Source organism: Desarmillaria tabescens (genome assembly GCF_030435595.1).
Source record: "Desarmillaria tabescens strain CCBAS 213 chromosome Unknown EV420scaffold_74, whole genome shotgun sequence".
NCBI lineage: Eukaryota > Fungi > Basidiomycota > Agaricomycetes > Agaricales > Physalacriaceae > Desarmillaria > Desarmillaria tabescens.
The window spans coordinates 191,623-206,452 of record NW_026848373.1 but is presented as its reverse complement, the minus strand read 5'-3'; the positions used below and the strand labels follow the sequence as shown (position 1 = coordinate 206,452).

At 46.9% G+C, this 14,830-nt stretch overlaps 4 protein-coding genes across 4 annotated transcripts; all 4 read left to right on the top strand.

Moving 5' to 3' along the window:
• Positions 1–3,925: 3,925 nt before the first annotated feature.
• Positions 3,926–5,220, top strand: EV420DRAFT_1279069 (uncharacterized protein; the record flags this gene model as incomplete). The annotated part of the gene is made up of 6 exons (XM_060468116.1): positions 3,926–4,136; positions 4,190–4,370; positions 4,425–4,628; positions 4,678–4,709; positions 4,763–5,085; positions 5,143–5,220. 6 exons carry the CDS (start codon positions 3,926–3,928, stop codon positions 5,218–5,220), a joined length of 1,029 nt encoding a protein of 342 aa, XP_060323752.1.
• A 451-nt stretch (positions 5,221–5,671) lies between these two features.
• On the top strand, positions 5,672–5,926 carry EV420DRAFT_1247035 (uncharacterized protein; the record flags this gene model as incomplete). Its single annotated transcript, XM_060466697.1, has 1 exon — positions 5,672–5,926. A coding segment is annotated over one exon (255 nt), but the record flags the coding sequence as incomplete, so codon positions are not given.
• Positions 5,927–7,512: 1,586 nt separating this feature from the next.
• On the top strand, positions 7,513–8,172 carry EV420DRAFT_1315838 (uncharacterized protein; the record flags this gene model as incomplete). Its single annotated transcript, XM_060468666.1, has 2 exons — positions 7,513–7,833; positions 7,904–8,172. The coding sequence occupies exon 2, from the start codon at positions 7,933–7,935 to the stop codon at positions 8,170–8,172; it is 240 nt and encodes a 79-aa protein (XP_060323750.1). The 5' UTR covers positions 7,513–7,833; positions 7,904–7,932.
• Positions 8,173–12,583: 4,411 nt separating this feature from the next.
• EV420DRAFT_1131107 (peptidase C14, caspase domain-containing protein) lies at positions 12,584–14,047 on the top strand. Its single transcript, XM_060465978.1, has 3 exons — positions 12,584–12,646; positions 12,704–13,705; positions 13,765–14,047. The coding sequence occupies exons 1-3, from the start codon at positions 12,614–12,616 to the stop codon at positions 13,807–13,809; spliced, it is 1,080 nt and encodes a 359-aa protein (XP_060323749.1). The 5' UTR covers positions 12,584–12,613; the 3' UTR covers positions 13,810–14,047.
• The last annotated feature ends 783 nt before the right edge of the window (positions 14,048–14,830 follow it).

Sequence of the window (14,830 nt, the reverse complement as noted above, 5' to 3'; positions counted from 1 at the left end):
TCGATTGCACAGCACGGCACGTACTCGATAGTCAACGAAACATGTTTATGATCCTTCCCATGGCGCGAAGGTTGCCGGTGAGAGATCCGGGATTAACTCCGACGCAGCGTCAAGGATATGAGCCTCGTCGAAACATTCAACGCTCGAAAATGCGTAGGCGTTGCCATGTTTTTCCGTCGGACATGGTATTCTTCGTGGTCCTGCACACCGCTTTCACGTAAGGAATGGAGAAGACAGACATCCAAGCGAGGACGATCCTAGTGTACAGATGCGTCACTTCTTCCTGTTTTCACTCCAACGATGCCAAATTGTGCGGCGCTCGTTTGCTGGATTACCTTTCAGGTGCACGCAGGGGGGCTATTATGTTCAACTTGACGTGTCTACGACATAAGCATTAGCCGAAGATGGCGGAGGAACCATGGCATCGCGGAGAAGAGCATAAGACAAAGACAGGCTTTCAGGAATCTGTTGGGAGTCAGCCTGTGCGAGTAGGTAGGTCGTCCTAGACTTGAACCAATCTTCCATGTCAAGGATCTTGTCGGCGAATGGGATCTCGCCTGCCGGTAATAAGCAGACTGGTTTGAGTCTAAGACGTCCTCCTTCCTGTGGAAACCTTCGACACACGTTGGCCCCTAGTCCCGTGTGTTTTCTTAGTAGTGGTCGAAACGGGTCGTGGCGTGCACCAAAGTAATTCGCACAGGATGATGCCAATATATGGTACTATCCATGAGGTATCAGTACGATGCGGGAGAAAATCGAGCATGGAAAATCTCACCTCCAACAGTCAAATAGACTTAGGCGCGAGTCTGGCGTCGATCCATTTGATCCTGCACTGCAGTGTCGAGATGTCTCCCCGGTCCGTCCGCGCTACTTGAACTGGACGCCTGCAGTAGTCTATGAGAATCGACGAAGAGGGAACGGAAATCTTACCCAGACAAGCTAAGACTCCGCGTCACCCTATCGGCAAGCTGATCTACCGATGCCTCGACCAGGCTTTCCTGAGTCCTCTTGGTACCTGATCCTCACACAGAAGTCCTAAGCTGACTGAGGCGAGAGACGGATTCTGACGGGAGCGCTGACTGAGATGGATTAGGAGAAAGCGAGACTAAGGGATATCGCGTCAGGTATTTATTCAATGGTATAGTGCAGCACATACTCAGTGTTCAAGAGCATGCGATCAAACCCTTTGAGACGATGCGAAAGTGAGTATGAGATAGCCAACGAGTAATAGTCCCAACCTTCGCGCGTAATGCGTAACCATCGGCCAGAAAATGCGATTACGTTATCCCATCTCTCTGCTAGCTGGAGTAGGGAGTAGACATTTCCGTGTACGAGATGAACTGTAAGCGAGATGAAGACTTAGGTGAGCGTCGAGCTTGGGGGGGGGGGGTCGGCATAGGCTGGCCGAAGTTTACGGCGGCTTTCTCCGTGGCTCAAAAACTGCCGAGTTGCGATATTCTTTGCAATCATGCTACGAAGAGAGTCAAGGGATCAATATGCCCACTCGAAAGCGGCCGTAGTACTAGAAACCTGGTAGCCAACAACGTGGCGTGGTGATGACGGATCAATGTCATTTTCAAGGTCCGACGCGACTCAGTCCCCTACCATCATCGTACCCCTCGACACATTACCCGCCTTGCCAATGGACAGCTCACCTCTCACCTCTCAGTACCTCAGAATTTGACGCGGTCCTCCATCATCGAAATGCAAGACTGATGATACAGATCTCATTGAACAGGTGTGTCGGCCTGATTATCGAGCATTCGAGAGATACTAAATGCGATACTGCAGGTCTCCACCACACGATCTTTTATAGAATACTCTGCAAATTTAGCGCACAGAAAGTTGAGGATGATGCATGATTCAACGATATTGAACGTGGTGACTAACAAGCGACCTAACTCCCAGTTCGGCGTGCATAGAGCAAGATGCCGCCTCTGCCAAAGGCCACCATCTCATGGACGGTAGCAAATATTCAGCATCTTCACCCCTCGACTAGTAGCCTCTCCTTCACCTTCCGAATCGCGTATAGTTGGGTTGTACGACATCTTTCAAGACGTCGTATATTGTCAATACACGGCACGGTACCCTGTCTTCTCCAGAAAGTATCTCAAGAACGCCGTTAGGGCTGAGGATTACTTCTTTCAGTGTTGCGCGTAGAAGGGTATGGATGACTGCCTGCTTCATGCACTGTACGCGCTTTTTCCTCAATTTTTTTTTCTGACTGTATTCATTAACTGTATTATAGGGTGTATATTTCCTCAATTCTACGCCCGCCCACACGATCTTTATCCGCTGGTACACAACATCTGAGACGGTACCACTTGCAAGTGTTGAGCGCGAATATTACGTGGTAGCAGGGCTGGAGGCTTGCTTATGAACTTGTAGTACGTGCTGCGATGCTTTTGATATATTCGTTATTCACTGCGCCATAGCTGTCTGCAACGACATTGCCGCCTTACAAAATTCCATCTCCTGGCCCGCTTGAACGATGGTTCACAAACCATGTTGGATCTGCTTTTACTATGCTGACTCGTACGGACTCACTGGACTGCCGATTATTTGGGGTGCCGCTCGAACTGCCCGAATATATTCAAGCTATTATTTCTCTGGGAACCAGGGTATGATTTCCGTCCCTCTGCCTATGTATGCGAGTGTTAACATCTAGACTAGATGCACCTCGAGACGAGGCGGGACGACCGCAGCTGTCGGCGAGGCTGATGCGGAGAGGTGGGAGGGAACGTCGTTTTCTGTGAGACGACGCTCGTGCCAGGAGATATAAGCCCTCGGAACTGTCATGTTCATGCCAATGGAACAAATATTTGCCCTTCTTAGCATCGGAAGTTCTCGTTTCCGGAGGGAAATTGTGGCTGTGACGCGCGCCGGATTGAATTCTTCCCTTCCCCCACTTTCTGTCGCGGCTTTCTCGTGTACAGGAAAGACCAAAATTCGGATCATCTGCACAACAGCAGCGCGAGACGATGCAAAAGCGCCACCTGAAAATAGTCACAAGGAGCTGGTAACCAAGGACGAAGCGACGTTGTGTATCAAGGTCTAACAAGACTCCGACTTTTGCTGCCCTCATCGCCTAGTTTTCTCTGGTGGACTACTGCAGTACTCAGTACGGGCGTCGAATAGGTGAACCAGTCTGAGTATGATCCGAGCTTCGTACGTCATTCGTATTTCGCAATTATGGTCCTCCTCATTTTCCTTTTACCAGATGGCCCTTTTCGTCGACGGGCAGCGCATGTAAACTTCCGAGGACTACGGTATGACGATTAGTCTTCGGTGATTATACGTGATTGATGACGTTTATCAGATCCACCTCGCGCGACCCACGTCTATTTTCTGTTCGTACTACTTGATTTTCCTGTCACACACACTGCTTACTCACTGATATTTCCAAAGCTTCCTTTTTATCCAGTAGGGAAACCTTTGGTGCTGCGCTTTGTTCCTTGGCTGAGCGCTCTCGGGAATGCCGGTGTTCAGTTCATGCGTAGTTCTATTCAGCGTCCGGATGGTTGTGCATTGATGTACACTTCAAACTTTCAATACTATTGCAAGTCTCTTTCTTGCATCGGGAGCATATCTTGCAATTGACCTAAGCAGACTGTATGTAACGTTTCATATATCCACTGCTATGCAACTGACATTTTGGCTATTTGGTAGCCCTTAGCGTTTGACTCCTTAGTCCTGCACTCTTCTAGGGCACCTTCACGTCGCCCTGCCGTCAGAGCTTCTATAAATATGGTCCTGCGCTTGCGTAGGCTAACGGCAGCTGGGGGAGCATGTCGTTTGTTATAAACTCCGACCTTGGAACTACGCGGATTCAGAAGCGCCACAAAGACTCCGATCTGATGGTGATCCTGAAATACCGACAATGTATAAAACGACGAACTTAGACGACTCTTCATCACACCCCATCATGGCTCCCAGAACTCGTGAACAATGGGTCGCAGACCAGACCAGACCGATGCCCGCTGTCGTCACGGCCGACCTGAGTGGGAAGACACTCGTCCTCATTGGTGCCAATGCTGGACTAGGATTCGAAGCTGCGAAGCATTTCGCTAGGATGAACCCCACACGATTGGTTTTAACGGCAAGGGATGAAGCGAAGGGAAAGGACGCTCTTGCCCGTACGTTCTTTGCTGATCTAATCCACGATGCCTACTGATTTTTATCATCTCAGGCGTTCAGAAAGAGACCGGCTACACAAAAGCGGAGCTATGGATCATCGATGTCGCCAATTTCAGCAGCGTCATCGCGTTTGCTGATAGGGCTGAACGTGAACTCGATCGATTGGATATCCTCGTAGAGAATGCTGGTATGGCGACTTGGGAGTACGAACAAGTGGAGGGTTGGGAGAGAACGTACGTTCTGCGTGGCGTCCTCTATGGGCGGAAGAGGACTGACTTTTTTCTTAGGTTGCACACGAACAACCTCGGTCCAGGTCTACTCGCCATCCGTATGATTCCCAAGATGCTCGAGACAGCTCGCAAGCACTCCGTCGTCCCGAGATTGGTCATCGTCGCGAGCGATGTGCATTATTGGACGACGATAGAGAAGGACGTTATCGCCTCACCGAGGATACTCGCGAAGTTGTCAGACAAAGAGTATTGTACAAAAGAGTGCGTATGATCTCTCTACCTCGTAGCATCTGTGCTAACCTTTAAGCAGGGTCATGGATCACCGATACTTTGACTCCAAACGTTCGTCAAGTCCGTATTGATCTTCATACCAACTAACCTTCGCGCCTTCGTAGTGTTCAATGTCCTATTTGCTCGATCCCTGCAACTCCACGTCCCATCTTCCCCAGCAATAACCGTGAACTCCGTTAACCCCGGATTCTGTTTCTCGGGCCTCCGAACTAGTATCCCTGCCGAGGAGGCGGAAACTATGCGGAAGGAGGAGGAAGAACTTTGCTTCACCACCGAAGAAGGGAGCCGGCAACTCGTTTATGGTGCTGTCGGGTCGCTAGATGACGAAGAGAAACTTCGTGGCAAGTACATCCAGATGTCCGAGGTCGTCGAGGAGAGTGATTTCGTGATCAGCGAAGATGGAAAGATTGTGCAGGACAAAGTCTGGGTGAGTGACTTTCACTCTACTGACAGTAGAGTGGATCGTTGATGTCGTGTCCTTTAGGCGGAGATGCTGGACATTTTGGGTAAAATCGATCCCAAGGTCTCCGAAGTAGCGAACTCGTGTCTGAAGAAGATTTGATTGACGTTCGCATTGTTGAATATTTGAATGTACACTATCGTGACGAATATGCAAATGTTGAAAATTGATCATTGACATAGCGCTCGTTTTCGGCTAGGAACGATCATGATCTCTTGACTCACTACGAGACCGATCAGACATTTGCTTCATTCCAAACTACCACCACTACCATCACCTCTTCCTCCTCCCACGATGCCCTTGCTATGTCCCTGTCGTAAGTGTAATTGTCGCTTCGGGATCCAGAAGATGGTAGGGCAACTCGAACCCCCTGAGTATAGGGCTCGCTTCAACCACCTGCTGGCTACGAATGACGTCGCATTGGATGAAGAGATTAACAGCTTCATAGCGATTTCTGCAGAAAAGGAGGAGCTGAGAAATAAAGTCTGACGTCAGATCACCCATCTCAGAGACTCGATGGATTACTTGTTAGCTCTGCAAGGGAAGACAGTGGGAGATAGAGAACTATAACACCGTCAGAACTCCTTTTCGACGTCTTCCCGACGACATGCTCTCGGAAATATTCTTTCAATGCGAGGACGAGATTGACATCCAGCAGAACATCGAACGGATTGGAAAGGACCAAGATGTCATCGCTTCTTTGGATTATCGCCGGGCACCGTTGCTTCTGACTAGGATGTGCAAGCATTGGCGCGCCATTGTTCTATCTCATCCTCGTTACTGGTCTACCATAAGTGTCAATACCCCCCATGGCAGATATGCCAACAGCTCGACGCATATGCAAGCTTTGGAACTGCAATTCCAGCGCTCCAGTACATGCTCATTATCCGTGATACTAAGGAGCATCACAACACTCGCATTCTCTCATACTCTAGAGCTTCTCGTTTCCTCGTCGCATCGGTGGCAGAAATTACTCACGGCGTTCCCAATACAAGCATATCGAGATCTCTGCAAGAGAGAGAGAGGGCAACCTTCCTTTGTTAGAAGAATTCTATGGTCTCACAACCGTTGATATTTATCAAATAAACAGTGCACCCATTCTCGAATTTACCGGCCTCCGTGGCGCTCCCGTGCTCAAAAAGGTTGCGCGCGCACCGGGTATCTTGAGCCATATATCTCTGCATACACTCCAAATCACGGCAGCGGAGGTCATCAGAGCGCCGGCGACGAATCAAGAGCTTATTGCAATTCTTGGTCGACTACCATCACTCAAACGATCTTCCTTCCTCTGCCTGCCAGCCACGGAGAGTGGAGACCTTAGGGGCACCAACGTGAAGATGGCTCAACTTCGGCATCTATCCCTTCCAATGTCGTCCAGTATCCTTACAGGACCCGCGTTACCAGCGCGTTGATTCTGAAAGGAGATATCCTCGTCGATACCGTCCTCTCACAGCTTCAGTGCTCCAGATCTATAGTTCGAGAGGTAATCATCGCCTCGAATGATATTGTTGAAGCAGATTGCATCACCTGCTCAACGAACTCTTGTCTCGAGGTGGTTGTAGTGCTTATAGAACACGCTCATGCGACCGTATTCATCCAAGGGTTATTCGAAACTTCTGGCCTTTCAACAGGCGCTACGCAAGCTCACGTTGAAGGGAGTAAAAACTATTGATCCGGCCAGCCTTGCGCATGTCAAAGATGCGCATCCTGGTGTCGTTATAATGGGGTAGACCATAGACAGTCCTTTTAACAGATTGATGAAATGTCATTACCGTAGGTAGTTACTCAGTTGGAATACCTCCCGTCATGTTTCTATGTTGTTTATTAGTGACCATTTCACAGCGAGTGTGACTACAGTTTAAAGTCATCGCCACATGATATTGGCCACTCAGAATCCGTTCAAGATCAGATAATCCGAAGAACAGCACACCCCATCGATTTCACACTCCCACGTTGAAAATGTCTACCACGACTGTAACATCCGAATTCTTCCTCTGGCTTGAGGCGGCTAACAAGAACATCAGGGGTTATCCAAACAAAGTCCTGCGGTGCTTAGAGAACGGAAGACAACTATCGCAATCTGCCATCGACAAACAGATCCAAATGTATGCTCTTTCTGCGTATATTGATGATATGGCCGACTTACTCAAACCTAGATCCCCATGAGTCTACGATGTACGTAGCTATTCTAAATGATTTGCATGTGGCGATTAGCTGCTAGGCACGCCTTGATCGTAGGTAGAAACCACCCGTAAGAGATAAATCTTTTGACCTCTTCAATTACCCATTTCTCTCATTTAGGTTCCGTCCTACACCCGACTTACTCTTTCACCATAAGAACTCCAACGTCGAAGCGATGGCCTCTCAAAACAAGGAAGAAAATCTTCGGAACGGATCAAGTGATATACAGATCGGTCTGTACCGTTACGCCCTCCTTGCATGCGTAGGAAGTCGCTGGAAAGATAAGCGCGTCTCTCCGCCAGAATCCGGACTTTCTCTTCCCATTACTAAAGCTATTTACGAGGATGAAGAGTAGGATCAGGTTGCTAATCCCGGTCACAGTGGTTTTAGTGTTGTTCACGCACACCGAAAGAAGGGGAAAGAGCGGTGCATAGCAACAAGGAAGATACTTACCCATCACGGTATTGAGCAAGCGGAAAGAGAACGTTCAATCCTGGCGCAGATTAATCACATCCACGTAGTTCGATATCTGGGGTATGTTTCGACGTTCTACGTTTGATAAAAAGGACTAACTTATTTCGCATGGATCGCATCTTGATCAAAGGGCATGCGAGTTCTGCATCTATATGAATTATGTCCCCGGCGAAATGCTTGTTGGCCTGTCCTGCATCATTCCAGTTACTCGAAACGGATGTAAAAGTGCTGATCCGTCAGGTCCTGGATAGTCTTATCTTCCTACATCGTCAGAATATTGTGCACCGTGACATCAAGGGATCCAATTTGTTCATCACGCTCGACGACTGCGCCAAAATTGGGGACCTTGGTTGTGAAACTGTTATCGATCCCGGTACGAGCCCTCATAAAGTTGAATGATATTAACATGGCCTTACATATGGTCATGTACAGTGGAACTTACTTTCTCTCTCCGGCGCCCCATGTTTCATGTCTCCGGAATTGTTATTCCATGATCATTATGATGAGAGGACAGACATTTGGAGTTTGGGCATGGTGATTATTGCACTGTTGAAGCAAGGGCACCCTGGGTGTAGGAACAAACCTGCTCGTATTGTTGTAATGGTATCCGTATGTTTGCTGCAGTTCAGTTTTCCGGGCTTATCTCTCCTAACGTACCAGGTGCATGAGCGCGACTAACACCTACCTGCGTTTCTCAGAGGGATCACTTCTGAATCGATTCTGAGAAAGATTTTATGTTCACTGTCGAGCAAGCTCCCAGCTTGCCTGCTATTATCAGACTTCCACGTATCCGCAGTCAATCTAATGTTGCGGCTCACGCCGCATTGATGTCCTCATGTTATATTTTGGTATTTATATCTCACTTTCTGCTGCAGCTTCGATAAAAAAGCAGTAAATGTGGAGTGAGATACATACTTACACGGAGGAAAGGCAGGTCCTTCTGATCGCGTTTCAGCCGGAGATGTAAGAGTCTATCAAGCTCCTATAACTCTGATACTACAGACGCGTTGTGCTTATGAGAAAATTCCTGTGGTTTTGCCTCTGCAAGAACGCACATAGCGCCGATGGGATGATCCATCATCCCGTATCGCATGGCAAGGTTTCTTTCGACCCTTTCCAAATGGGAGATTTCTTCTTCTTGGGGATCAACCTAGGAGAAGGTGAGAATGGCCTTACATGTGACGCAGTAAGGCAGATATACCTATGGACCGCAAGGAAGAGACCTGTAATAGAAATAAGAGTTCCACAAGTGTTGTGATGCTGAATGGAACAGCGCATTAAATGGCCGCCCTTATTCTTGCGAGCGCTTGACCAAGGGAGAAGCATAGCAAGAATATTCGAATTTGAGTCGCACGAAAAAAAAAACAGATGTGGATCACGCGCCGTGGATCTGACACGGCATCATCATTCACGTTTAATCGCCGAAGATTCTGATCCCATAGAGTGGCCCTCAAAAATTACAGAAATTACAGGTTGATAAAAGTATGAGGAAGACCACAATTGCGAAAATACAAATGACGCACTGGGAATCATGACAGGGAGATAAGTACTAAACTACAACACAGGCCTGTAGATCTCCACCTGTAATACGATTAGTGCATATGGTGAAGGCATGAGGAAGAAGTTAGCCTTGCCAACAATAACCGTTCTCTCATCACCACCATATCCTGGGGTGGGTCTAGTCCAATTTTAGTACTCGCATATATACATAGAAGGACCACTTTCAACATTCTCGGAAGGCTCGAGTAGCATTCGAAATAATCAACAGTCGGCGAGTTCGTATGAACTAGCATGGTAAAAACATTTCCAATAGGTTCCTTAGAATTATCGTTCCAGAGGTCTGTAGGAGTCCTACTCCAGTGTCACCAGTCGGAATTGGGTCACTGGATGAGAGGCGATGATATTATTGCAAACAGCTACAACACAATAATTAACGAATATCTCAGAGGAATTGCAGCAGTACATGTTCATAAGCAAGCGTCCTGCTCTGCTACTACGTAATATTCGCACCCAGCACTTGTAAGTGGTACCGCAAAGAACGTCGGGGACCACTCAGCTATTGAAGGTCGTATGAGCGGGCGCAAAATTGGTGAAATGTGCAGGACGCACAGGTATAAAATTCGCAACACTGCCTGTAATACAATTGATAGATGCAGTCAAAAAAATGGGGAGAACGTACGTACCTTCCATGAATCAAGTGACCGTCCAGGCCCACACCACTGAAAGAAGTAATCTTCGAGCACTAACGGTATCCTTGAGACGCTTTCCAGGGAGTACACCTAAACATACTGTAAAATGTAACAACGATTACGACATTCTAAGGGATGTGGTATGAATCGACTATAAGCGCGTCGAAAGGGAAAGAGGGATACAGAGGGGCGAAGAGAAAGTGTATTCCCAGCCATGTATGACATGTCTTCTGGCAGGGTAATATCATGCTCTGTGTGCCCCAAAGCGAGTTTAGGGTTGCTTGTTGGCCACCATGACCAATGTCATAGTGTTTCCGTGATATACGTCGTCTTCGCGCACCAATTTCTCCAAAAATTCTATACCGGCTCCATTAGGAATCGGTCCCGGGCAATGGATCGAGTGTTGCACGCTAGGAGGCGATGGTGGTGGTAGAAAACAAGGAGTCGGGTCCGATCTTGAGATTGATCCGAGCGATTCGGGACGTAAAACCCGGATAGTCCCACTCCCGAGGCTGTCTCCTAGCTCTCTAGCAACTTCTTGTTCTTTTGTATAATCCACAGTCGTTCATAATCCTTACATAAAACGGAGAGAGCAAGCTATCGAGACGCCAGTACGACCATGTCTCTGAAGGGCCCACGTCACCTGTACGCAACTTGTACGTCACCTTCTAGCTGGAGATCGGAAGATCAGGCCCGAAAACGTCGTGGATTTTTACTTGATGAAAATAAAACTAGTAGGACCTGTATATCGGCAGCAGACTGAGAATATTCTTGCTGCCACTTTGTCACATTGCAGTCCGACATCGTGAGAAGCTACAATGTAATAGGTGTTGGAATGTCAAGTGTCGCGCATCATGGTGCAGTCGACGTCGGGATCTTCAGTAGGAAGCACCGTTCATCTGTTCTCCTCCTCGGCTTTCCTTATTACATCATATTGCTTCTATTAGTGTACACGGCATGTAGATAAATAGGTAGACGAACGACGATGACCCTCGCCTGTTTGCGAGGGTTCCCTGCTATATCCGGGTGAGCGGCTGGAGAATTACCGCTTATCTCAACAATAGGTCCACTTCGCTTATCACTTCAGGTAGTATGAGGCCTTCGATGGGAGTGCGCCACCCATGACTACGGATAGTGCCACCGAGACAAATACAGCTGGAGTGTCTCGAACGAACGAAGAAATTAGGAAACTAGGGACGAACGAGTTTCCAGGCTTGCACGAGACAGTTCAATAGATCGTTTTTAGGCGGCTGATCACATTGAGTCTCACTTCAAGGTGTTGCAGTGGTCAAAAGAGAACCGACATTGCTTATTGGATTTTTTCATCGTTGCCCTGGTCCGAGACACTGTACTTTTATTTGACTTGTATTCTCGATTTTAGCTTGAGAATTGTGACTTCCCTACTAATAACTCAATCCTCCCTTTTATTTCGCTGGCCTTCGCAGTTACATATCCAGGGTTGAGAAGATGAAAGAGATATATGCTGTCAGATGTATTAGCATTTGTTTTTATCTCAGCGTATGAAAGGTTGTCTGTTAAGTTGTTTCGGTGTGTATGCGGCTGTGGCCAACCATTCTGTTCCTTCCCCGGCATTAGATCAACGGTGATCCATATTTATTTTCAAAGCTGTCAATCATGAAATGTTACGGTTGCAATCTAAATTTATTTCATTACGTATAGATAGTTCAAGCAAGGCAGTTTACTGACCTGGGGAGTCTTCATCCTTCTACCTTCATATCCAAGGGAGAGAAAAATAATGATGTCACCTTAAGATATTTCCATCTAGACCAACGGTGATGTACATGGACATTGTTGGTATTGTATTAATTCTGAGACTTCTACGCTCACGTCATGATGGCTTGTTCGTTTTATCTTCAGGGCCAAAAATCATGATCCCTACATACTACCTCTTGAAATCCTTCCAATGTCACAATCGGATTTGGTCAGATTTATTTGGGTTCTCAGATTGCTCTCGGCGGCTGTTTAGTATCCAATTAACATTGCTTAATTTAATGTTCCGCTGTCATGTTTTACGGCCGTATTTGTAGGGTCAATTTGACAATATAACGTACCTATACCGCATTAGCATCACCCAATACGAGAACCGTAATATGGTCCCGCACAGCACACAGAGCAAATGTCACCAAAGTCCATACTGTACCCCTCAGTCGTTTCTATATGGCTGACGCCATAACTAATACGGCCATGATCGCATATGGTTGTTACACTAAACCTAGATCTTCTTTCTTTACATCAGTATGATCAAAGTCCATCATCTTCAGCAGTGCTATTGAACCTTAACAATTATTCACTGCTTCGTGCTGAATATTTCTGAATGCCCAAAACAAAGGGGCAGCGAATCAAACATTGTGCTTGGAATGAATTTGGTATTTGGTATTGCTCGTTACACCTACTCTCCCCCGTCACCTTGTCGGAATTACTTGCGGCATCACCCCTTGCCCCAGAATAATTCAGAATGATCAATTATATTGCCTCAAAATGTACTAGTACTGTCGGGGTTGGACTCCGGGAGAGGTGTTAAAGTATCTGGATCCCCTTGCGGCACTCACGTTATGCAAGATATAAAGCTAACCAACATTTGAATGTCCAATCATCGGGTGCATTTCCCTACCAAATCCCAGCTTTCCGACATGGCATCTCCTCCATCCAATGACTCCCTTCCTGTGAGTATATATCCATAGTCATTGACGTGTACTGACAAATTGCGTTTAAAATACTAGCATCCGAACTCTATTGAAGGCTCTCGATTTTGGGCAGTATTAATCGGCATCGATGCGTATCCATCTTCGCCATTGAATGGATGTGTTTCGGATGCACTTGCGATGAAGGAATACATAACTAACGACTTAGGCGTTCCAGAAGATCATATTCAATGCCTTCTCAGTGCCAGCTACCAGCCATCCTCCCAGTCGGATGACAATGACACCCCCCTTGTCGACAATGGCGTCCATAGCCACCCTGGTGTCCAATCTGGAGCAATATCCGTTGACGATTCCTCCAACCCCACCCGCACGAATATCGTCGAAACACTTCTCGGTCTATCTACTAGCCCTCTGATACAGAAAGACGACATCATAATCATCTACTTTGCCGGACATGGCTCAATCTACCTCTGTTCAGATTATCACCAGTTGAAGCCCAATCAGACCGTTAGATCCATTTCATCTCGTGGATCTATTGAGGCTCTATGTCCCGTCGACCGCAACAGCTCTACCAATAATGGTGCCGCCATCCCTGACATCAGCGACCGGGAGATAAATATCATTCTCTCTGAAATCTCTCGCAATAAGGGGCACCGTATTACCTTCATTGCTGACTGCTGTCATTCATCAGGTGTCACTAGAGATGTGACTACACCATTCAATGTTCGCCGTGCCAAACCGCTCCCGCCTACTTCAATTCAAGTCATGCTCCAAGCCGCGCACGCTAGGCTCAAAGAATTGAGCAGCTATCGGTCCGTATTTGAAGGAAACTGGAATCCCGATAAGGAGTCCCATGTCGTTCTGGCTGCATGTGCAGAGTTTCAGCATGCGAAGGAGGATAAGGGAGCGAGTGGTTGGAATGGAGTGTTCACACAGGCACTTATTAATGCTCTCAAATCAAAGGATTTGAAAGAACAGGCGACATATACTGACCTCATCCTGGCATTGGAGATGCCTTCGAACATTGGGCAGACACCGGTCGTTGCTGGGATGCATATGAATGCACGACTTTGGTACCAGGTATGATGGTGCCTTTTAATATTCTTTGATGAATTGCTCTTACTCAGACATACATGTAGGATTACACCGATAGCTTCTACAATCGAGGATGCCATATACTATGATGAGTATGTATCCCATCATCAAATACCTGTCGTTTGGAGAACCGATGGGTGAATATACCTTTGCATAATGTTCTACGGCGGGAGAGGCTGTAAAAGCAATCCTATATTCAAATGCACCATTCGTAGCTTTGTTCAATCCTGGCGCCATATTTTCTTTGCTTAATTATTGAATATACCCTGTCGAGTTTTCACTCAAAACGCAAAGAAGACTGTTTCGAGTGTATGTGTAGTCCCTTGGCTTTGTGATTAACGAGACGTCGTCTTTCCATTGGTGTGTATCACGTTCCTCGACTTACGTATCCTTCCTGCTTAATATTACCCATGGGGCGTTTGAAGATTTACGGAAGGCAAATTGTGTATCAAACTTGGAACTAGGGACCTCCGATCCTAATCCATCATAAGATGATAGATGACGGCTGTCCTTACACACTTGAATATTCTCACACCAAAGTCATCGATCCGAATATCTATGAGAATACTACTGTGTAATTGACATAATACCGTATACTGATGGCGAGGTAAAGACCATGCTTCCCTGCATAACTATTGGTAAAATCTGACTTTGAGCATAATTTAAACTGACACAACGGAACTTGGCGCCTGCTGAACAACTGTTGTATTTTCCAAGCTGAGAGGGACCAGGGGATGACCGTCCTTCTAACTGTATTTCAGCCGGAGACGTAGGAGTTCATCAAGTTTATCCAGCTCCGATATAGACTTCATGTTCCCATTGGAAAATGCCCGATTTTTGGCCTCTTGGAGAACACCTGCGGAGTCCATGGGACCAGTCATCCCGTATCGTGCAGCAAGGTTTCTCTCTACCTTTTCCAAATACGCAATCCTTTTGTATCGAAGATCTGCCTGATAGGAGATTAGAACGATATAGACATGATGTAAATTAAAGAAGATCTACCTGCGATACGGCATCAGGAGCGAAACCCTCTCTCGAACCATTCTTGTAGGGTGGTAGATAGTTATCACGAAAAACATTGATGTAATTGTTAAATCGATTGAGAAGGAA

Bases quoted from the DNA above. Each gene is read 5' to 3' on its own strand.
- EV420DRAFT_1131107 (XM_060465978.1), top strand. From the start codon at position 12,614: ATGGCATCTCCTCCATCCAATGACTCCCTTCCT. The intron at 12,647-12,703 runs GTGAGTATATAT...TTAAAATACTAG, and splicing joins CATCCAATGACTCCCTTCCT to CATCCGAACTCTATTGAAGG. The intron at 13,706-13,764 runs GTATGATGGTGC...ACATACATGTAG, and splicing joins ATGCACGACTTTGGTACCAG to GATTACACCGATAGCTTCTA.